Source organism: Stomoxys calcitrans, chromosome 4, assembly GCF_963082655.1.
Source record: "Stomoxys calcitrans chromosome 4, idStoCalc2.1, whole genome shotgun sequence".
Lineage (NCBI taxonomy): Eukaryota > Metazoa > Arthropoda > Insecta > Diptera > Muscidae > Stomoxys > Stomoxys calcitrans.
Genome location: NC_081555.1, coordinates 97251007 through 97276520, shown reverse-complemented (window position 1 = coordinate 97276520; position 25514 = coordinate 97251007). Strand labels below are relative to the sequence as shown.

General features: G+C 35.2%; 1 protein-coding gene across 1 annotated transcript; it reads left to right on the top strand.

Annotated features, from left to right (window-relative positions):
* Positions 1-1376: 1376 nt before the first annotated feature.
* LOC106093349 (protein arginine N-methyltransferase 1-B) lies at positions 1377-6186 on the top strand. Its single transcript, XM_013260395.2, has 4 exons — positions 1377-1575; positions 1820-2499; positions 2556-2732; positions 5300-6186. Exons 1-4 carry the CDS (start codon positions 1485-1487, stop codon positions 5825-5827), a joined length of 1476 nt encoding a protein of 491 aa, XP_013115849.2. The 5' UTR covers positions 1377-1484; the 3' UTR covers positions 5828-6186.
* Positions 6187-25514: the final 19328 nt, after the last annotated feature.

Below are 25514 nucleotides of genomic sequence, written 5' to 3'. Positions count from 1 at the left end.
TTGCAGTTTTGTTGGACAAAAAGTTGAAAAAGGCTTTGTTGGTTGTTTAAGAAACTGAATGCGATACTTGATCGGGGACCTTTGCACTTGTACGTGGATTGTGTGAAGTTGAGGATTGCCCTCAGACTAAGTGAGTCAGGGACTATGTGGCATTGACTATGTGCCGGGCGGGTCCATCTTCGATGGCGGCGACCTGAAGGTTGTTTTCCCGTCGAGTCCAAAGCTCGGCCGGAAGCGTCCCGCCTTCTTGTTTGTCGGCCCTGACTGCTGTCAGATTATACTGATTATACCCCTGGGGTGGGGACGAGGCGGCAGATAGATCCCTACTACGGCGAATGTGCAGACTTGGCGTGGCCTGGCGCTGCGAGCAGCGGTTGAGCTGTTGGTGGGAGTACTGACTGGTCGCTGACATCGCAGTGGAATCGAGAATACGTGGACACCTGCAAAATCTGTGTAGATGGGGAGAAGTTGGAGACCGTCGAGCATCTGCTGTACCAATGCCATTTTTCGGTCTCCGTGCCGGCCTTTCGTATCTCTTTCACTTTTGTCTTCAGTCACATGTTCGTGCCTAAAAGCCGAAATTTCTCTCTCTCCTACTTTCTCTCTTATTTCTTCTCTATCTAGGATAAACACAATGGACCAGAGGTCTTCGAGTGAACATATTGGTGACTGCGTTTGCCGAGCGCGGTTCTTCTAATCTAACCCAAACAAAGGATTCCTAAATTCAATTGACGGACCATTTGTGATTCAAGACAGTGTGGTATGAAGGAAACCACGTGTAGAGGATATGTGGAATTTTGACCAATTACTAATGCATTCGAGGCTCAACTCAACGCTGTAACTGCCGAGATGGTTAGGTTAGCTTAGGTTGAAAAGAGGGGTGCATTTTAATTTGTCCCATGCTACTATGGACATACACCTAAGCCAGTAATCGGCTTGTTGTGTGCTCTAAAAACTATAAAGTAACCTCTAAAAAGAAAATTTTAAGTTAGGAATTCCCTACTACTTACAAAATCCTTAATTGTTTGCAATACCACTCCCCTAAGTTGGTTCATGTCTGGTATTGTGTCTCCACCCAAGTGCCGGTATCTGTTAGACGCGAAAGCGGGGCAATGACAAAGGAAAAGCTCCAACATCTCATCATTCTTCCCCGCATGCCCTACACATGTGTCAGCTGATCGCTTGAATTCAGCTTTTTCGGTAAATCCTGGCACCAAACCATACAATATGAAAATACACTTGTGCACTTCGTGTGCAAGCCACGTAGCTATGTTGTTCGCCTTTATTTAAGCCTCAGTCTCTGATTTGTAATAGATGCCAAACCAGACCAACTAATCTATTACGTTAAAGTGTCACTTATCATATGTTCATTTTTGGATGGACGGACGAAGAAATTAGAAACCAACATTGAAGTCTAATTCAATATATTTGATTTTTTGAATACTTTTAAATCGGTTTCTGGGAATATAGTATTACATTTAAAGATGAGTACAGTTAATAAAACAGTTCGGAAGAAGAAACAAAAGTTTAACAAAAAACCCGATTCCCACAAAACAAATGTTGATGTTAATGATGGTGAGTTTTTTTTTGGTTTATGAATGGCGGGCAACAGGTGAAAAATGAGCAAAAATGGGGACATTTATATTTTTTTATTATTATGATTGGTTTAAGTAGCATTCCCAATGCAACTACATTTGATTATTCCCATAAGAAAGGGAGCTCCAACACTTGCCGGTTTGTGTGCGCCCATGAACTAGACTCAGACTCAACACATCTTCTGTTCGTTTTTTTAATTCTACGAAAACTACTTTTTTTCTAGATGGAGAAAAACAAGACTCAGATTCTGGCAATGCCACGGCTTCTACAACACTTACAATAACCTATCCAAGTCCTGTCGACTTGATGACTTCCAAAGATTTCCAATTCGATGTCAAGGCTCACGTTGAAATGATACATCAACATTTGAAAGACAAAGTTCGAGTGCTGAAGTACAAAGAAGCCATTCTACTTAATCGACATTTGTTTAAGGGAAAAATTGTTCTGGACATTAATTGTGGCATAGGCATATATTCAATGTTTGCCGCCAAAGCTGGTGCTGCTAAAGTCTATGCTGTAGAACGTTCCAATGTGGTGTATTATGCGGAGAAAATTGTGTCGGCTAATGGATATGATGATGTTATAGATGTGCTGAAGGGCAACATTCAACAAATTGAGTTGCCTGTGAAGGAAGTGGACATTATCATAAGCGAATGGATGGGATATGCAATGCTATTTCAGGCAACATGTGAAGATGTTATTTATGCCCGCGATAAATGGCTAAGAAAGCCAGGAGGCCTTATATTTCCAGATCAAGCTAAATTGTTTATAAATGCTGTGGAGGATAGAAAGCATAAGAATGAAAATATCGATTGGTGGAAAGGTGTATACGGGTTCAACATGCAATGCCTAAGGGAAGTAGCATTGAAAGAACCTCGACATCAACTAATCAAACCAAAACAGGTATAGATGAAGATTAAATAGTGATATTGGTAATTACAACTTTTTTATCTTTGAAGATTCTCAGTAAACAGTGCCCTTTGAAATTACTAGATCTGAATACTGCAACTAGAGATGACCTGAAGTTTCGCAGTAAATTCATGTTGCCAATTGAGAGGGCTGGACAAATGGATGGCATTTGTTTGTATTTTCATGTTTACTTTACAAAATCTCATACACCCTTAGGATTTAGTACGGTATGTATAACATGTTACTAATATAACATTAGATGATATTTATAGTGTGGTTGTTTATATGCCTGATGACTTCGCATTGCGTGCAATTAAATTATTTATTTGTGTGGTTCTCCTTTTAACACATTTGGTGTTCTGGCCGTGCCATATTTTCGGTTGTCGTAAAATACGTCCGTTCGTCTGCTTGTTGTTGTTGTAGCAGTGTGTTGTATTCTATCTTTAGTCTGCTTGATTATGTTAAAAACCAGTTCTAGGAACTCTTGGACTAAGGTGGGGTGTGTCCACAGGGATCTGGGTCTGAGATGATTGGGTCTTACTGCGCCCTTAAACAGTTGACGTGCGTCGTGTGCTCTCAGGTCACAATCGGGACACACATCCTGCACGTTGGCATCAATCCTTGCTCTGGAAGGGTTGAGACGGCAGCATCTGTCGGATCGTAATTAACTTAAAACCACTCTGGTTTGCTGGGTTAGGTCAATTTTTTCAAGTGCAATGGGAGGCGGTTGTTCCCCAAGGTAGGGCTTAGACAGTGGCGTAGATATCATGCCGCCTTTGGTTAATCCCTGCTTCACTCTACGTGTTTCTATTTTTTATCCCTAAATTCGTCGAATGACTAGCTACCTCACAGATAAATCGCGAGACACAGTTTTAGGCCTGGATGGAGGTCATATTGACCATGTCCTCAAATAGTTTGGCATGGCTGTCAGTGCCGAATACCTTCGATAGGTCCAGTGCCACGTGGACCTTCCTTTCACAAGGCCTGGGCTGATTGAAGCCACGGTAAATGAGTTCGATGATGGTGTGCAAATCAATTGTTGTGCTATGCAGTCTTCAAAATCCATGCTCATGCTCGGCAAATGGAAATTCTCCAACATGGCTGGGGAGGAATAGTCTCTCAAGCGTCTTGGCTACTTGTGAAAGAAGGGAGATCGGTCTGCACTGCTCCTACTATCTCTGGCCGTTTCCTGGCTTCAGTAGCGGGAGCACTGTCCATCTTCCAGATATCAGGTACTATAAGTGTATAGCACCCTACTCCAGGTAGATCAAAATTCTTCAGCGTCAGTATAGAGATAACGTCTGCGCCCAACGCCTAGGATGGCGCCACGTATAACATTCTAAAATTCTTCAACGGTAAATTGTGATGGCTTTCGATCGGCTTGAAGACCACAGATACGACGAATGGCTCTGCTCCTAGCCTTGTCATTCTCGGGACGCTCAATAAATTGCCGGTTGAACAACCTGGTGCATCTCTTCGTGTCAGTCACAGGTACATCACCAAAAGCGATTGAGGCCCTGTCTACCGGGTAATGAAAGTAACTTAACAGTAGAGCACAGCTTGCCTATACCGGTACCAAAGTTACATTGCCCCAAATGTTCTAGGCACAAATTCCGCTTATGTTCGTTGACTACCCCGTTTATTTCCAGATTCAGCTCGTTGATTCGACGTATCTAGCATTTAGCACCGTGACTTGGCTTATGTTTCTTGATTGAAAGTATATTCACTCCTGATCTTGGGTTGCAGCTTCCGATATGCTTAAGCCGATATGCTAATCTCCTGGATAATGTAATTTGTTCTCGTGCTCCCAGAATTGGATCGCGACGCCCATAATGTTCATCCGCTAATTTTGTTGAACCGGCCGGGATGAAAGGTATGGCTTTTGCCATGAGTGCTGCGAGAAGTTTAAAAGTGCCAAGGCTTTCTGATTCGAGCAGCAAGGTCATTGTTTTTGTAGCCTTGTTGAACCTTCTCAGCGCTGTGAACATTAGAAGGAGGCCTGGGCTTTCTGATTCGAGCAGCAGGGGGCCTTGTGCTGTCTATGCCAGTCATTCTTAATGCTGAGGCGTGATCAATTTTAGGCTTTCCGCATGAGGTAGCACCGGCTACATCTATTAAACTATATTGATTTTAAGCGGATATGTCGGTGACCGCCTGAGCAGATGTGCCTCTGCCTTCAGTTGGTGATTTGCGGCGATTCTTGGTCAGCATGGGAGCTGAATATGTTGACATTGACCACCAGTCCAACTCCGAAAAATCGCTAAATATTTGACTAATATTTTTTGGAAAAAAGAACATAAAATGGAAAAATAAGCAAAAAGATGTTATAAAGGTTGTTAAAAAAGTTTAGAAACATGTTAAGTGTTGCTTTTGTAATGTTTGTTGTACTTCTTATATTTTAATTGTGCACAATTATGGCCCACAGCCACGATATTTCTCTGTTGTGATAACAATTTTCCGTCTTCATTCAATAATCGTTGGCTTAAATGGGATGCTTCCAGAGTGGTCTGAGTGACAGATAAATAGATTAATTGTGTCGTGTTGTCCCTGTTTACATGCGAGGCACAAATCTAGTAGGTATTTCGTTCAGAATACCTACTTTTTTCCCTGGTTGATGTTCCTCTTTTTCGAAGTTTGTTTTGAATGAGAGAAAAGGGAGTAAAGAACTCCCAGGCAATTGTTATTCAGAATAAAGGTCTGCTTTTATTATTCCATAAGAATAAAATAATATATTCAATTTTTTTTTGAAGGTTTGAAAGCATGAGTAATCTAGTCTTTTTACCTATTTTTTTAGGATCCCTGGTCACCTGGTACAAACTGGATGCAAACAATATTATTTTTGGACACATCTCTAACAGTGCAACCGAATTCTATGTATTATGGTGGAATAGAGATGTTCTCTCGTAAAACTCCACCTGATATGTGTGATATGATTATTAATTTAGAAATGTTAAAAGGTGATCCAGCAGCACCAGATGTTGATATGGAAATGAGTTGGAATTTCAAGCCAATAACTGCTCCCATCGAGCCTTTGATAACTTCAGAGGAAACCCTTGCAAATTCCACAGCTATCGACAATCCCACAGCTCAAGAGTCGAATGTTTTAGAGAAAAATCGAAATGTAGCAAGTTTCGATTATCCGTCAAATTTAGAAACAAATAATCTAGAGGATTTTACTTTTAGTCCCATGAATAAATCACAGCATTCCACAACACCTGCCTTGCAGTATCCCAAAGGTTCACGAACCTTTACATTAGGCGACCAAATTTATGTATGCCGTAAGCAAAGACGTAACAAAAAAAAGAATACCAAGAAAGGTTAAAGCATTCCATTTTGTTTTGCTATCAAACACGACGAATTATTAGCTGTACAAAACTGTGAAGTGAATTTATATCCTTATAGTATTGAATTTTATTTTTTATTTAATTTTGTACCGAATGTCGGCACAGAGTTTGAAACTAGCGCTAAGCCAGTCAAGCTTAAAAAACTAAGCAATGTACAATATTGTTATAATTCCACGAAATTATAATCAGAATAGGTCAACAATACACAATAATATAATTAAGTTTTTCAAAAGCCATACTTAATTTAATTTAATATTCTATAAAAATTATATGCCAACTTTATGATAATTTTTATATACGAATTATTAATGGATAATTTATAAAAATTAATTATTTAACTTTGGCGTTGTTTTTGGGGTATTATGCAAAAATTAATATTTGCAATATTTTTTTTTTAAACCACTATACAACAATTCTTAGTAGATTAAAGTTTTGGTATCAATTGTTTTTGTTTAATACTTAATGTTTTCTTCCTCTAAATTATATAAAATTGTAAAACTAATTTTTTTTTATTTTCGCTTTTCATGCCATCTTTTCGTCATTATTTATCTTTATTTTATATACCACTTGTTCTACAGAATATATTATTACATTATTATTATTATTCTTTTTATTCCGGATTAACTATTTTATTATTATATTATTTGTAAAAGTTATTAATGGATAATAATTGTAAAAGCAAAAATGCCGCTTAACTAAAAAAGTTCTTACGCTTAAAATTTCATTTCTATATGAAGCCAGCATCGCAAAGACACATCTTGTCGTCTATTTCTATTTTTCTTTCTCTATTTGAACTAAGTTTTTTCCTATATAATTAGGACTGTGGAGTAAAAATTCGCTTTTACTTGTAGGCATAACTATCGCTTAACTGGAAATCGATTTCACTTAACCGAACTACGCTTTACTGAAAATTGCATATAAGTTAAACAAAAAAGACGCATTTAAAGCGCTGCATTTATCCGGTTTCGACTGTATAATTTTGTTATGGCATAGAAAAAACATTTTCTTGATTCCTATTCGTATCCTATAATATAATTAGTAAAATGTCTCTAAAATAAGGCAATCACCTCTAGTGAATAAATCGAAATGTTATGAATAAAAAAAATATATTTCGTTTGTTTGAATTTTAATGGGAAAATATGTAGGTTTGACGGTTAAAAAACAGATTTTATTTTAAATCGTACCAAATAGACCTACCCAGGATTCACTCAACAAGGTTAAGACAAGCGATCAACCGTCGTACAATTTTTTGAATTTTCGTCATTTAGCTTGTCAAACTTGTCATTGTTTACGTTTTTCTTACTTGCTGCAAGGTGCGTTGGTTTATATTCAAATTCAAATTGAATTGATAAATACACAAAATTAAAATATTTCAAGCCGTTTTTGGAAACGAAGTGAAATAAATAGAAAAACTAATGCGTGGAAAAAAATTTTACTGATATTTGTTAACATTCACAATAGGCAGATTTTGACTCATTGCCATCGTATCGAGATCTTAGAAATATTGTGAATAAGCGGCCGCAACATTTTTAACATAACGACATACTTTACTTTTTACTTCAATTGGCAATGACAAAATATTTGTTTCACTAGCCGAACCAATAATAGCGTCTCGATTTTCTGTGCTCTTTCTAAAATCTCTGACACCAAGTTTCGAGGTGTCCCCCACCACATGATCCTTACATCGGGCTTTTGGTCTTGCCGGTTTGCGTGTACCACGGTGAAAGAAAACAATTAAAATTTTGAATGACATTTGTTAACATTCACAATAGGGATTTATATAATTATTTTGAATGAGCGGATGCAACCTTTTTAACATAACGACATAGTTATTGTGATTTCTTAAAGAATGTTGTTAGTAGTAATATTATTGCAGCCAGTTAATAATTTTCAGATTATCTTTTAGATGTTAATAATACAATTGGCTATTTGTCATAAACTTCAATTGCTGCAAATTTCCAAAATTTGCAAAAAACGATTGGAAATTTGAAACCTTATTATGTTCCTCTAGCCGATTTACAAAACATATACTGTTTTACTATAAGCACCAACAAATCAGATGAACTGTAACAATTTTCTTTGGAAAGTTGTACTATATAGTTAACGATTCATTTGTTATTGAGCTTTTTTATGTTCTCAACGATTCATGCAATACTAGTTAATAGCACGTACTTTACTCAAAATCACAATAGAGCTCATGTCATGGTATTAGTGTAGCTAATGTGCACTTACTGCACTTATAAAGGAAAATTTAGTTTTGATTGAATTCGCGAAGGAAGCGGTCTAGTTTCTGGAAAACAATTCGAGCGACTCGGGTCTTTTATTTTGTGTTGTGAAAAATTTTATACATTGTGCAATTTATTTAGTTAACAAATAAAAGAAATAAAGAATTTAGTATCGAACAGTTGCGCGTGTGAATATTAACTTTCGTGGACTTTGAAAAAATTATCGGGTTAACTAACAATGTTCAATGCATAAAAAATGCAATTCTCGCCATAAACGGCACTTCCTTTTTGTTATTATCTCATAAGCGAATTTCCTATTGGAATTGTGCAGTGGTAAGTGCTACTAGAATGGTTTCTTTATTTTCTAAATACACTCACGGGATTTTGTGGTGGTACTGCTGCATGATTGTTGCAATTTTTTAGCACCTGCACAGTAAATGCAATTTGAGGTTATGTTTTTTTGCACACAACAATTCATGTTCATATTCTATTTTAATGGAATTAGTAAGGACAGTCTTAAGATTTTTAAAACTAGACAATGTGGAATCAAAAGAATTTTAATTTATAGCATAAGGCAAATCGTGAAAAGGTCGCAAAATGTTAAAATTTCATCTAAAACCTCGTCATGTTGTTGCATTAGACAGAGAGGATCGCTATAGTAGTAGCTGCCCTGGCAATTAAAATGATTGATTTGTAGTAACGCGTTCATCCAGCAATGGGGTGTACGTACTACAACGACTTAGCTCCTCAAATGGAACTTGCCAAAGATCGCTGCCACAACATGCAAGTATATAACTAAGACAATAATAAACCAAAAGGTAGCAGTTAAAAATTTTGCAAAATTACGAAAACACATTCATTACGATTAAATTTGGTATAGGTACAACTTGGCTGGCTGGTAAACCTAGCCTAGTGGGTTTTTACTTATGCAATACGGGTATCTAATTAAAGATGTGTAGACGAATATGCATGTTGAGCATTAAAAATGGGGCATACTAAGCGACATCAAAATCAAATCTTTTGATTTTTGTGACTCTGGGAGTTACAGTTTGATCTTGGAAGATTTAAAATGAATTGTTTTTTTTTTTAATCTTAAGATTGTCGAACTAAACCATTACCAGTCTTGTGAATTCGAAAAATGCCAAAAATTGCTTTCCCTATATCTACCAAGAATTAAATTAAGATTTTGAATCAATTCATGAAATTAAGCAAAATTACATATTAAAATTTTTATGGATTTTATGGATACTTTATGGATTTCTCATTTTTTTAAAACATGATAAATGAAGCTAGCAATATTGGAGCATTTCAAGCCATATTTTGAAAGATGTGAAATAAATATACAAAATAATGTGTGGATGTGCAATATGTTGAATTATGTAAGGGAAAACATATTTTACTGCCATTTGTTAACATTCACAATAGGCTGATATTGACTCAATGCCATCGTATCGAGATCTTAGAAATATTGTGAATGAGCGGATACAACATTTTTAACATAACGAAATAGTCATTGTGATTACTTAAAGAATATTGTTAGTAGTATCTTTATTGCAGTTATTAGAATGTATAAAAATTAATAATTTTCAGATTAACTTTCAGATGTAAATACTACACTTGGCTATTTGTCATAAACTTCAATTGCCGCAAATTTGCAAGAAAGTTGCAAAAAACAATTGGAAATTAAAAACCTATATTATCACTGATTCTCTAATTTACAAATTATATACTGTTTTACTATAAGCACCAACCAATCAGATGAACTGTAACAATTTTCTTTGGAAAGTTGTACTATATAGTTAACGATTCATTAGTTATTGAGCTTTTTTATGTTCTCAACGATTCATGCAATACAAGTTAATAGCACGTACTTTACTCAAAATCGCAATAGAGCTCATGTCATGGTATTAGTGTAGCTAATATGCACTTATTGCACTAATAAAGGAAAATTTAGTTTTGATTGAATTCGCGAAGGAAGCGGTCTAGTTTAGTTTCTGGAAAACAATTCGAGCGATTCGGGTCTTTTATTTTGTGTTTTAAAAAACTGTATACATTGTGCAATTTATTTAGTTAAGAAATAAAGAAATGTGCGTCTCGGAATTTAGTATCGAACAGTTGCGCGTGTGAATATTAACTTTCGTGGCTTTGCAAAAATTATCGGGTTAACTAACATTGTTCAATGCATAAGAATATGCAATTCTCGCTATAAACGGCACTTCCTTTTTGTTATTATCTCATAAGCGAATTTCCTATTGGAATTGTGCAGTGGTAAGTGCAACTAGAATGGTTTCTTTATCTTCTAAATACACTCACGGGATTTTGTGATTGTACTGCTGCATGATTGTTGCAATTTTTTAGCACCTGCACAGTAAATGCAATTTGAGGTTATGTTTTTTTGCACACAACAATTCATGTTCATATTCTATTTTAATGGAATTAGTAAGGACAGTTTTAAGATTTTTAAAACTAGACAATGTGGAATCAAAAGAAGTTTAATTTATAGCATAAGGCAAATCGTGAAAAGGTCGCAAAATGTTAAAATTTCATCTAAAACCTCGTCATGTTGTTGCATTAGACAGAGAGGATCGCTATGTAGTAGCTGCCCTGGCAATTAAAATGATTGATTTGTAGTAACGCGTTCTTCCAGCAATGGGGTGTACGTACTGCAACGATTTAGTTCCTCAAATGGAACTTGCCAAAGATCGCTACCACAACATGCAAGTATATAACTAAGACAATAATAAACCAAGAGGTAGCAGTTAAAAATTTTGCAAAATTACGAAAACACATTCATTACGATTAAATTTGGTATAGGTACAACTTGGCTGGCTGGTAAACCTAGCCTAGTGGGTTTTTACTTATGCAATACGGGTATCTAATAAAAGATGTATAGACGAATATGCATGTTGGGCATTAAAAATGGGGCATACTAAGGGACATCAAAATCAAATCTTTTGATTTTTGTGACTGTGGGAGTTACAGTTTGATCTTGGAAAATTTAAAATGAATTGTTTTTTTTTTTAATTTTAAGATTGTCGAACTAAACCATTACCAATCTTGTGAATTCGAAAAATGCCAAAAATTCCTTTCCCTATATCTACCAAGAAATAAATTAAGATTTTGAATCAATTCATGTAATTAAGCAAAATTACATATTAAAATTTTTAAACCAAATAAACTTTTTTTGTATATACTTTATGGATTTTTTATTTTTTTAAAACATGATAAATGAAGCTAGCAAAATTAGAGCATTTCTAGCCATATTTTGAAAGATGTGAAATAAATAGACAAAATAATGTGTGGATGTGCAATATGTTGAATTATGTAAGGGAAAAAATATTTTACTGCCATTTGTTAACATTCACAATAGGCTGATATTGACTCAATGCCATCGTATCGAGATCTTAGAAATATTGTGAATGAGCGGATGCAACATTTTTAACATAACGACATAGTTATTGTGATTTCTTAAAGAATATTGTTGGTAGTATCTTTATTGCAGGTACTAGAATGTATAAAAATTAAAAATTTTCAGATTAGATTTTCGATGTAAATACTACACTTGGCAATTTGTCATAAACTTCAATTGCTGCAAATTTGCAAAAAACGATTGGAAATTTAAAACCTATATTATCACTGATTCTCTAATTTACAAGTTATATACTGTTTTATTATAAGCACCAACAAACCAGATAAACTGAAAAATTTTCTTTGGAAAGTTGTATTATATAGTTATCGATTCATTTGTTTTTGAGCTTTTTTATGTTCTCAGCGATTCATGCAATAACAGTTAATAGCACGTACTTTACTCGAAATCACAATAGAGCTCATGTCATGGTATTAGTGTACTTTAGCTCATGTGCACTTTATGCACTAATAAAGGAAAATTTAGTTTTGATTGAACTCGCGAGGAAGCGGTCTAGTTTCTGGAAAAATTCGTGCGATTCGGGTCTTTGATTTTGTGTTGTGATTTTACACATTGTGCAACTTGTTTTTTATTTAGTTAAGAAGTGAAGAAATGTGCGTCTCGGGATTTAGTATCGAACAGTTGTGAATATTAACCTTCGCGGACTTTGCAAAAATTATCGGGTTAACTAACATTGTTCAATGCATAAGAATATGCACTTCCTGCCATAAACGGCATTTCCTTTTGTTATCTATCTCATAAGCCATATTTCCTATTGGAATTGTGCAGTGGTAAGTGCAATTAGAATGGTGTCTTTATCTTGTAAATAAACTCACGGGATTTTGTGATCAAATTGCTGCATGATTGTTACAATTTGTTTGCGCCTGCACAGTAAATTCAATTTGAGGTTAGGTTTTCGTGCACACAACAATTCATATTCATATTCCATTTTCATGGAATTAGTAGTGACAGTCTTAAGATTTTTAAAACTAGACAATGTGGAATCAACAGAAGTTTAATTTAAAGCATAAGGCAAATCGTGAAAGAGGGTTGCACAGTGTTGAAATTTTATCAAAAACGTCGTCATACTGTTGCAGCAATGCGTTTTTCCAGCAATGGGGTATACGTGCTGCAACGACTTAGCTCCTCAAATGGTGCTTGCGAAAGATCGTCGCAAGTTATCTTGGATATTAACTAAGTAGTCGAGCTCTCAATTGTTAAAAAAAATAAATGGTTTGGAGCAGCTAAAGAAAACCATTGAGCCAAGAGCTGCAAACAGCGACATAAAATGATATTTTACACGTTAATAAATAACAAGTTAGTTCAACAGTGCTTTAAATAAAAAATAATAACGTTTATTCACGGTATTTCATTCATTTTTTTGTGGTGGTTTAATTCTTTTTTGCACATTTTCTTGCTGCGGGACTTCCAAAACACTATTACCGGCATCAATTGACAAAATTTGCCATTCATAATACAAATTCTTACTTTGGTTGCGTTGTCAGACAACCATTGAACGTTAGTTGCTATTCATAATCGACCCATCAATGATGTTCATGAGGCCTATCCACTTTTTGTTTTTGTAAGTGATTTATCCTTCTATTAGTGCATCCTAAGAGCTACCGATGTCATGCAATAACTAGCACTTTATGATACTAAATATAAACTCAGCTAAAGTCGGGATATAACCAATTCAAGGTATTTTTTATTGCATGTAACTGATGTTTTTTTTGCGTTAAACATAGAATAATTTTTACAAAATTTGTGTATTGAGCGGGATTTCACTCACTCATGTTCACGCACGAAGAATTTTAATTCAAACATACAATCACGTGATTGAATTTGAATCTCACTTGCGAATCACGTAATTCACGCGTGACACGAAAACTCACATGCACACCTCTTATCCCCGCTCAACAATTACGGTAACAGCCAGCCACTTTATCCCGGCCAGTCTATGATGAGACAAAATTTCCCGACAGAAGCAGTGAAATAAGCGGATGAAGGCAATAAACTTCGCCGAAAAAATCCTGACAACACCATGATAAATAAACAAAACCAGTGGATTAGCAGTTAGCCGGCGAACACAAGCGAAAAAAGTGGTTTAAGCATATCGACAGCTTTAGCATAAGCTCTGGTGTCAATAAAATGTGGTCGACGATAAATTATCCCAACAGCCAATAAAGCCAAGTTGTGATAACCTTTAATTAAATTCATTTACCAGACCCAGAACGGTGTATAGCCCATTTTGGTAAACAATTTGTCGAATACCCATTAAATGACAAGGCAACTAAGCTGACAAATGATCATGCTACGAAACATAAAGAAGTTGCCAGTCAACGAAGATCTACAACTATTCGAAGCCAAAGTCATAAGGCGGGCCAAGCCATCAAAGGCTAAGCGCCTTGACAGAATATTAATGCTAATGGTCAAATGCCTTGAGGCGCCTAACCTATCCGGTTCAAATTCATCCCTTCTCCCAGCAGACAACCGGCGCTTACCGCTATCACCCCACATATATCGCCTGAACCAAAAAAAAGGCTCTGCGAAGGAACCGCGGTAAAACTGTTTATTTTACGGGGTAGTTCGCAAAAAATCAATTTTTTTTTTGCATAATTCCATAAATGACCCTAGGAACAGGAATATGATGTACGCTTTTGGCGCTCGAGCCCGTGGACCCCACCTCTAACATTGGCAATATAGGTATCAAATGAATGGTATTGATTAATTGATAACAAAAATGCAAACAAAGGTCCGAAATTTTGACCCGGGAAGGACCTACGGGATCTTGAGGGTTTTTACACCTATTTGGAAAATTTAAGAAATTGTTATTGCTAATGTCAAATTAGTTAAATTTTAATCCCCTTCTCCTATGAAATCGTCTGCTGTACTATTCACCACCTAGACGATAGACGTTTCGATGGAGCTTGGACAAAGAATGCCAATAGTTAAACAGCCGAAAACTCTAGAATTGACCAGGGATGCCAACTTTGTGCTTTTCGCTCTAGATTTGTTGCTTTTTAGGTCGTGGAGAACCCGAAAAGGTACCACCTAGTGCCAAAAACAAAAAAAGGCACTTAGTGGAATATTTGAAATTTTAGTTTTTTTTATTAAGCCACAACTTGAAAATTTCTTCCAAACAATCCTTTAAAGGACTTGTGGTACTTCGCTCATATCAATGAACAGAGTCCTATTAAAGTTTTAGTTCAATGATCTAACCATTTTTTGCCGATTAACGACACTTTTTTGTATCGAATTTTTATATGGCTGAATAGCGTACAAATTTCGACAGCATTGGTAAAGAATTAGCATAACCACCGCTGAACATTTTGTTTGATGTTCGAGTCGGTATTGAAGCCAGGCGTGCTGATGTATGGAAGGTAGAAGCGAAAAGATTCTAAAACATCCCACTATTGTGCATCTATTTGTACCATGTTTGTATTTTTTTTAGCTTTTTGGCCTACTCCAAGAGCTATTCAAATTAAAATCCCCAAATTGTAAATATTTTTTGTTAAAATTATAAAAAGAAAAATATATATTATTTTTGTAAAATTTTCTACAAATCGACGTTAGTGTTTTTTATACCCTCCACCATAGGATGGGGGTATACCAATTTCTTCATTCTGTTTGTGACTCCTCGAAATATTCGTCTAAGACCCCATGAAGTTTATATATTTCTGATCGTCATGACATTTTATGTTGATCTAGTCATGTCCGTCCGTTTGTCCGTCTTTCCAACCGTCCGTCTGTCTGTCAAAAGCATGCTAACTATTGAAGGAGCAAAGCTAGCCGTTTTGCAAAAATACTTCTTATAAGTGTAGGTCGGTAGGGGTTGTAAATGGGCCGTTTCTCTAGATGGTGCAAATCCTATCCGATATGGCTGAAATTCGGCATAACGTGCTTGGTTTTGACTTCCAACAACTGCGCCAAATATGGTTCAAATCGGCCCATAACCTGATATTGCTGCCATATAAATCCATCTTGAATCTTGACTTCTTGAGCCTCTAGCAAGCGAAATTCCTCTCAGATTTGGCTGAAATTTTACAAGGCCTTTTTTGATTATGACTTTCAACAACTGTGCTGAGTATGGTTCAAATCGTTCCATTACCTGATAAAGCTGCCATATAAACCGAACTTGGATCTTTACTTTTTGAGCCTCTAGAGGGCGAAATTCCTATCTGATTTAGCCGAAATTCGCCATGGCATGGTGTTTTGTTATGTTTTCCAACAAATGTGTGGAATAAGTTTCAAGTCGGTCCATAACCTGATATAGCTGCCATATAAACCCATCTGGTATCTTGACTTTTTGAGCCTCTAGAGGACGCAATTCTTATCCGATTTGGCTGAAATACAGCATGACGTGTAACGATATGACTTCCAACAACTGTGCTAAGTATGGTTTAAATCGGTCTATAACCTGGTATAGCTGCCATATAAACCGATCTGGAATCTTTACTTTTTGAGCCTCTAGAGGGCGCAATTCCCATCCGATTTGGCTGAAATTTTGTACAAAGGCTTCTCCAAAGACCTTTAACATACGTATCAAATATGATTTGAATCGGTCTATAGCTTGATACAGCTTCCATATATACCAATCTCCCTATTTTACTCTTGAGTCCCTAAAAGGCGCAATTCTTATTCGAATTGGCTAAAATTTTACGCAGTGAGTCCTACCAAAATCTCCAACATTCATTTCATTTGTGGTCCGAATCCGACCATAACTTGGTATAGATCCAATAGCATAGAAATTCTTTTCATTCACCCTTTGTTTGCCTAAAAAGAGATACCGGGAAAAGAACTCGACAAATGCGATCCATGGTGGAGGGATGCGGCCTGGCCGAACTTAACACGCTTTTACCTGTTTTACATAAAATTTTACTCTTTTTTTACCTTTTTAAAAATTTTGTTACGCTTTTTGCTAGTAAATCGTTGGTATCACTGCAAGTGACCCTCAATGGTCTTGGCTCCTCCATTATTACAGACACTAATAAAATCCTTAACATTTCAGTTCAAAATTTTCATTGTAAATTTTATTTGTATTCGTTTCATGTTTTTCATCATTATAACTACACTTATTTATTTTTTTATTAACAATTTACACAAATACATCTATCTCATAGATCATTAAAATCCACACCGACACACAAACATCCACAATTAAAACATTTGCAGTAAAAACTATGCAATATTTTATTTTGATTTTTTTTAATTAAAATATTTATTGAAATTATTTCACTTATACGCGCTAAAAGAGCTACAAAAATACTTTTATTATTTGATGACTGCATGAAAAAGAAAAGAAACAAAAACTAAAGCAATTCGTTTTTCAAAAAAACAAATTTTACAATAATTATTATAATGCTATGTATAATTCATAAACTAACCAAACAAAAAATGAACGATTTTATAATAAAATTTAGCGGCAGATGCATTTTTTGCCAATACTTGTAACTAAAAGTAGGTTTGAAGGTTTTCAATATTTGTATATAACTTTTTCATTTCTTCAATATTATTTTCAACAGTTTTGTATAATAATAATAAGTATATAATAGAGCAAATGTTAACTTTAATATATTGACTTTATTGTTATTGTATTTTGTTTGCTGTTATGTATGTATGTATACTTTTTTTAAATATTTTTTATATGATTATAAATAAGTTTTAATATTTTTTGTTTTTAAGCTTTTACATAGTAAAGAATAAGTTTTTCTTAAAAACAATAAATAAAATAGTTTAGAACTTAATTAAGAAATACAATTCTTAGGGGTTGACAGCGGCTGAAAATCGGACACAATTCTGGTTTTCTAAAATACATAGGAAGTTTTTCTTTAATGGGCTTTGCAATGTGTTTTAATGGAATTTTTTTTTCATTTTGTGTTATGAAATTATAATGCCTCATATATGAGTGTACTTGCTGAAATTGTTAAACTGATACTAAGAATAACAGAAAAATAACATTGATGCTAGAAAAACACTAGCTCAGTCAAAAATAGATTGAATGTCAATTACACATAAAGGGATGTTATATTTAACAGCCGGTCACAGTTGTTAGTTTGTTGCGGTAACCTTAGATTCCACATGAATTCCCTTGTATTTTCTAACCATATACACGAGTAAAAGCAACCTATGAACTGTGTATGTGTGTGCCGGCAGGCAGGAGGATCAGAGAAAACACGATAGTGTAATCTCATGGCAACCGGTTGTACGCACTGGATTGACCCGATGGAGTTCTTCATTGACAAGGGCTGACGTCTCAGTGTATAACACACTGCTACAACAATAACGATAGTGTCGAAAGTGGCGGCTTAACCAACTGCCGAAACGTCCACTAATGGTTTGTTCGTTTCTGTGTCTGCTGCGCCTGTGTGTCTGGGAATTTATTTTCTGCTATCAATAAAAAAAAACTTTTTATGCTAGTTCTCAAGGTCAATCAGCCCATATTTCTCCCCTTTGGGAGATTAATGAAAAATTAAAGCAAATTTTTGAAATAAACCAAATTTTTTCCAAAGGAAAAAAAATTTAACTTATGGAAAATTTTAAAAAATACCTATCAATTAGGATTTAACTTGATCGATTTTGCTATTTCCCACAATATTTTTACATTGTCATGCGCCCCGGTGTCCTCCTCAATAGACCACTATGAAACCATTTTCCTTTGGCATTATGTGGTGCATGTCAGATTTTTATTACGCATGAATTTAAAACAGCGATAAATACACTACTAACAAAATTCTTCGGGAAATCACAACAACTATGTCGTTATGTTAAAAATAATGCATCCGCTCATTCACAAAAATTCTAAGATCTCGATGCGATGGCAATTTGTACTCATTGCGACATAGTTATTGTGATTTCTTGAAGAATGTTGTTAGTAGTAATTTATTGCAGGCACTAGAATGTATAAAAATTAACAATTTTCAAATTATCTTTTAGATGTTAATACTACAATTGGCCATTTGCCATTAACTTCAATTGCTGCAAATTTCCAGAAAAAGTTGCAAAAAACGATTGGAAATTAAAAACCTTTCTTATCGTTTATTCTCTAGGCGATTTACAAATTATATACTGTTTTGCTATAAGCACAAACAAATCAGATGAACTGTAACAATTTTCTTTGGAAAGCTGTGCTATATAGTTAACGATTCATTTGTTTTTGAGCTTTTTCATGTTCTAAACGATTCATGCAATAACAGTTAATAGCACGCATTTTACTCGAAATCACAATAGGGCTCATGTCATGGTATTGGTGTAGTCTGGCTAATGTGCACTTATTGTGACTTATGAAAGAAAATTTAGTTTTGATTGAATTCGCGAAGGAAGCGGTCTAGTTTCTGGAAAACAATTCGAGCGATTCGGGTCTTTTATTTTGTGTTGTGAAAAATGTTATACATTGTGCAATTTATTTAGTTAAGAAATAAAGAAGTGTGCGTCTCGGAATTTAGTATCGAACAGTTGCGCGTGTGAATATTAACTTTCGTGGACTTTGCAAAAATTATCGGGTTAACTAACATTGTTCAATGCATAAGAATATGCAATTCTCGCTATAAACGGCACTTCCTTTTTGTTATTATCTCATAAGCGAATTTCCTATTGGAATTGTGCAGTGGTAAGTGCTACTAGAATGGTTTCTTTATTTTCTAAATACACTCACGGTATTTTGTGATCGTACTGCTGCATGATTGTTGCAATTTTTTAACACCTGCACAGTAAATGCAATTTGAGGTTATGTTTTTTTGTACACAACAATTCATGTTCATATTCTATTTTCATGGAATCACTAGGGACAGCCTTAAGATTTTTAAAACTAGACAATGTGGAATCAAAAGAATTTTAATTTATAGCATAAGGCAAATCGTGAAAAGGTCGCAAAATGTTAAAATTTCATCTAAAACCTCGTCATGTTGTTGCATTAGACAGAGAGGATCGCTATGTAGTAGCTGCCCTGGCAATTAAAATGATTGATTTGTAGTAACGCGTTCTTCCAGCAATGGGGTGTACGTACTGCAACGATTTAGTTCCTCAAATGGAACTTGCCAAAGATCGCTACCACAACATGCAAGTATATAACTAAGACAATAATAAACCAAGAGGTAGCAGTTAAAAATTTTGCAAAATTACGAAAACACATTCATTACGATTAAATTTGGTATAGGTACAACTTGGCTGGCTGGTAAACCTAGCCTAGTGGGTTTTTACTTATGCAATACGGGTATCTAATTAAAGATGTGTAGACGAATATGCATGTTGATCATTAAAAATGGGGCATACTAAGGGACATCAAAATCAAATCTTTTGATTTTTGTGACTGTGGGAGTTACAGTTTGATCTTGGAAGATTTAAAATGAATTGTTTTTTTTTAAATCTTAAGATTGTCGAACTAAACCATTACCAGTCTTGTGAATTCGAAAAATGCCAAAAATTCCTTTCTCTATATCTTCCAAGAATTAAATTAAGATTTTGAATCAATTCATGAAATTAAGCAAAATTACATATTAAAATTTTTAAACCAAATAAGCTTTTTTTGATTTATACTTTATGGATTTTTTATTTTTTTAAAACATGATAAATGAAGCTAGCAAAATTAGAGCATTTCAAGCCATATTTTGAAAGATGTGAAATAAATAGACAAAATAATGTGTGGATGTGCAATATGTTGAATTATATAAGGGAAAACATATTTTACTGCCATATGTTAACATTCACAATGGGCTGATATTGACTCAATGCCATCGTATAGAGATCTTAGAAATATTGTGAATGAGCGGATGCAACATTTTTAACTTAACGACATAGTTATTGTGATTCCTTAAAGAATATTGTTGGTAGTATCTTTATTGCAGGTACTAGAATGTATAAAAATTAATCATTTTCAGATTAGATTTTCGATGTAAATACTACACTTGGCAATTTGTCATAAACTTCAATTGCTGCAAATTTGCAAAAAACGATTGGAAATTTAAACCCCATATTATCACTGATTCTCTAATTTACAAATTATATACTTTTTTACTATAAGCACCAACAAATCAGATGAACTGAAAAATTTCCTTTGGAAACTTGTATTATATAGTTATCGATTCATTTGTTTTTGAGCTTTTTTATGTTCTCAGCGATTCATGCAATAACAGTTAATAGCACGTACTTTACTCGAAATCACAATAGAGCTCATGTCATGGTGTTAGTGTACTCTAGCTAATGTGCACTTTTTGCACTAATAAAGGAAAATTTAGTTTTGATTGAACTCGCGAGGAAGCGGTCTAGTTTCTGGAAAAATTCGTGCGATTCGGGTCTTTGAGTTTGGGTTATGATTTTATACATTGTGCAACCTGTTTTTTATTTAGTTAAGAAGTGAAGAAATGTGCGTCTCGGGATTTAGTATCGAACAGTTGTGAATATTAACCTTCGCGGACTTTGCAAAAATTATCGGGTTAACTAACATTGTTCAATGCATAAGAATATGCACTTCCTGCCATAAACGGCATTTCCTTTTGTTATCTATCTCATAAGCCATATTTCCTATTGGAATTGTGCAGTGGTAAGTGCAATTAGAATGGTTTCTTTATCTTGTAAATAAACTCACGGGATTTTGTGATCAAATTGCTGCATGATTGTTACAATTTGTTTGCGCCTGCACAGTAAATTCAATTTGAGGTTATGTTTTTGTGCACGCAACAATTCATATTCTATTTTCATGGAATTAGTAGGGACAGTCTTAAGATTTTTAAAACTAGACAATGTGGAATCAACAGAAGTTCTATTTAAAGCATAAGGCAAATCGTGAAAGAGGGTTGCACAGTGTTGAAATTTTATCAAAAACGTTGTCATACTGTTGCATTAGAAAGAGAGGATTGCTACAGTAGTAGCTGTCCTGGCAATTAAAATGATAGAGTTGCAGCAATGCGTTCTTCCAGCAATGGGGTATACGTGCTGCAACGACTTAGCTCCTCAAATGGTGCTTGCGAAAGATCGTCGCAAGTTATCTTGGATATTAACTAAGTAGTCGAGCTCTCAATTGTTAAAAAAAAATAAATGGTTTGGAGCAGCTAAAGAAAACCATTGAGCCAAGAGCTGCAAACAGCGACATAAAATGATATTTTACACGTTAATAAATAAAAAGTTAGTTCAACAGTGCTTTAAATAAAAATAAAAGTGTTTATTCATAGTATTTCATAAATTTTTGTGGTGGTTTAATTCTTTTTTTGTACATTTTCTTGCTGCGGGACTTCCAAAACACTATTACCGGCATCAATTGACAAAATTTGCCATTCATAATACAAATTCTTACTTTGGTTGCGTTGTCAGACAACCACTAAACTGAACGTTGGTTGCTATCCATAATAGACCCATTAATGATGTTCATGGGGCCTATCCACTTTATGTTTTTGTAAGTGACTTATCCTTCTATTAGTGAATCCTGAGAGCTACCGATATCATGCAATAATTTACACTTTATGGTACTAAATATAAACTCAGCTAAAGTCCTGATATAACCAATTCAAGGTATTTTTTATTGCATGTAACTGATGTTTTTTTTTGCGTTAAACATAGAATAATTTTTACAAAATTTGTGTATTGAGCGGGATTTCACTCACTCATGTTCACGCACGAAGAATTTTAATTCAAACATACAATCACGTGATTGAATTTGAATCTCACTTGCGAATCACGTAATTCACGCGTGACACGAAAACTCACATGCACACCTCTTATCCCCGCTCAACAATTACGGTAACAGCCAGCCACTTTATCCCGGCCAGTCTATGATGAGACAAAATTTCCCGACAGAAGCAGTGAAATAAGCGGATGAAGGCAATAAACTTCGCCGAAAAAATCCTGACAACACCATGATAAATAAACAAAACCAGTGGATTAGCAGTTAGCCGGCGAACACAAGCGAAAAAAGTGGTTTAAGCATATCGACAGCTTTAGCATAAGCTCTGGTGTCAATAAAATGTGGTCGACGATAAATTATCCCAACAGCCAATAAAGCCAAGTTGTGATAACCTTTAATTAAATTCATTTACCAGACCCAGAACGGTGTATAGCCCATTTTGGTAAACAATTTGTCGAATACCCATTAAATGACAAGGCAACTAAGCTGACAAATGATCATGCTACGAAACATAAAGAAGTTGCCAGTCAACGAAGATCTACAACTATTCGAAGCCAAAGTCATAAGGCGGGCCAAGCCATCAAAGGCTAAGCGCCTTGACAGAATATTAATGCTAATGGTCAAATGCCTTGAGGCGCCTAACCTATCCGGTTCAAATTCATCCCTTCTCCCAGCAGACAACCGGCGCTTACCGCTATCACCCCACATATATCGCCTGAACCAAAAAAAAGGCTCTGCGAAGGAACCGCGGTAAAACTGTTTATTTTACGGGGTAGTTCGCAAAAAATCAATTTTTTTTTTGCATAATTCCATAAATGACCCTAGGAACAGGAATATGATGTACGCTTTTGGCGCTCGAGCCCGTGGACCCCACCTCTAACATTGGCAATATAGGTATCAAATGAATGGTATTGATTAATTGATAACAAAAATGCAAACAAAGGTCCGAAATTTTGACCCGGGAAGGACCTACGGGATCTTGAGGGTTTTTACACCTATTTGGAAAATTTAAGAAATTGTTATTGCTAATGTCAAATTAGTTAAATTTTAATCCCCTTCTCCTATGAAATCGTCTGCTGTACTATTCACCACCTAGACGATAGACGTTTCGATGGAGCTTGGACAAAGAATGCCAATAGTTAAACAGCCGAAAACTCTAGAATTGACCAGGGATGCCAACTTTGTGCTTTTCGCTCTAGATTTGTTGCTTTTTAGGTCGTGGAGAACCCGAAAAGGTACCACCTAGTGCCAAAAACAAAAAAAGGCACTTAGTGGAATATTTGAAATTTTAGTTTTTTTTTATTAAGCCACAACTTGAAAATTTCCTCCAAACAATCCTTTAAAGGACTTGTGGTACTTCGCTCATATCAATGAACAGAGTCCTATTAAAGTTTTAGCTCAATGATCTAACCATTTTTTGCCGATTAACGACACTTTTTTGTATCGAATTTTTATATGGCTGAATAGCGTACAAATTTCGCCAGCATTGGTAAAGAATTAGCATAACCACCGCTGAACATTTTGTTTGATGTTCGAGTCGGTATTGAAGCCAGGCGTGCTGATGTATGGAAGGTAGAAGCGAAAAGATTCTAAAACATCCCACTATTGTGCATCTATTTGTACCATGTTTGTATTTTTTTTAGCTTATTGGCCTACTCCAAGAGCTCTTCAAATTATAATCCCCAGTCGTAAATATTTTTTAATAAAATTATAAAAAGAAAAATAGATATTACTTTTGTAAAATTTTCTACAAATCGACGTTAGTGTTTTTATACCCTCCACCATAGGATGGGGGTATACCAATTTCTTCATTCTGTTTGTGACTCCTCGAAATATTCGTCTAAGACCCCATGAAGTTTATATATTTCTCATCGTCATGACATTTTATATTGATCTAGTCATGTCCGTCCGTTTGTCCGTCTTTCAAACCGTCCGTCTCTCTGTCAAAAGCATGCTAACTATTGAAGGAGCAAAGCTAGCCGTTTTGCAAAAATACTTCTTATAAGTGCAGGTCGGTAGGGGTTGTAAATGGGCCGTTTCTCTAGATGGTGCAAATCCTATCCGATATGGCTGAAATTCGGCATTACGTGCTTGGTTTTGACTTCCAACAACTGCGCCAAATATGGTTCAAATCGGCCCATAACCTGATATTGCTGCCATATAAACCCATCTTGAATCTTGACTTCTTGAGCCTCTAGCAAGCGAAATTCCTCTCAGATTTGGCTGAAATTTTGCAAGGCCTTTTTTGATTATGACTTTCAACAACTGTGCTGAGTATGGTTCAAATCGTTCCATTACCTGATAAAGCTGCCATATAAACCGAACTTGGATCTTTACTTTTTGAGCCTCTAGAGGGCGAAATTCCTATCTGATTTAGCCGAAATTCGCCATGGCATGGTGTTTTGTTATGTTTTCCAACAAATGTGTGGAATATGTTTCAAGTCGGTCCATAACCTGATATAGCTGCCATATAAACCCATCTGGTATCTTGACTTTTTGAATGTCTAGAGGACGCAATTCTTATCCGATTTGGCTGAAATACAGCATGACGTGTATCGATATGACTTCCAACAACTGTGCTAAGTATGGTTTAAATCGGTCTATAACCTGGTATAGCTGCCATATAAACCGATCTGGAATCTTTACTTTTTGAGTCTCTAGAGGGCGCAATTCCCATCCGATTTGGCTGAAATTTTGTACAAAGGCTTCTCCAAAGACCTTTAACATACGTATCAAATATGATTTGAATCGGTCTATAGCTTGATACAGCTTCCATATATACCAATCTCCCTATTTTACTCTTGAGCCCCTAAAAGGCGCAATTCTTATTCGAATTGGCTAAAAGTTTGCGCATTGAGTCCTACCAAAATCTCCAACATTCATTTCATTTGTGGTCCGAATCCGACCATAACTTGGTATAGATCCAATAGCATAGAAATTCTTTTCATTCACCCTTTGTTGCCTAAAAAGAGATACCGGGAAAAGAACTCGACAAATGCGATTCATGGTGGAGGGATGCGGCCCGGCCGAACTTAACACGCTTTTACCTGTTTTACATAAAATTTTACTCTTTTTTTACCCTTTTTAAAAATTTTGTTACGCTTTTTGCTGGTAAATCGTTGGTATCACTGCAAGTGACCCTCGATGGTCTTGGCTCCTCCGTTATTACAGACACTAATAAAATCCTTAACATTTCAGTTCAAAATTTTCATTGTAAATTTTATTTGTATTCGTTTCATGTTTTTCATCATTATAACTACACTTATTTATTTTTTTATTAACAATTTACACAAATACATCTATCTCATAGATCATTAAAATCCACACCGACACACAAACATCCACAATTAAAACATTTGCAGTAAAAACTATGCAATATTTTATTTTGATTTTTTTTAATTAAAATATTTATTGAAATTATT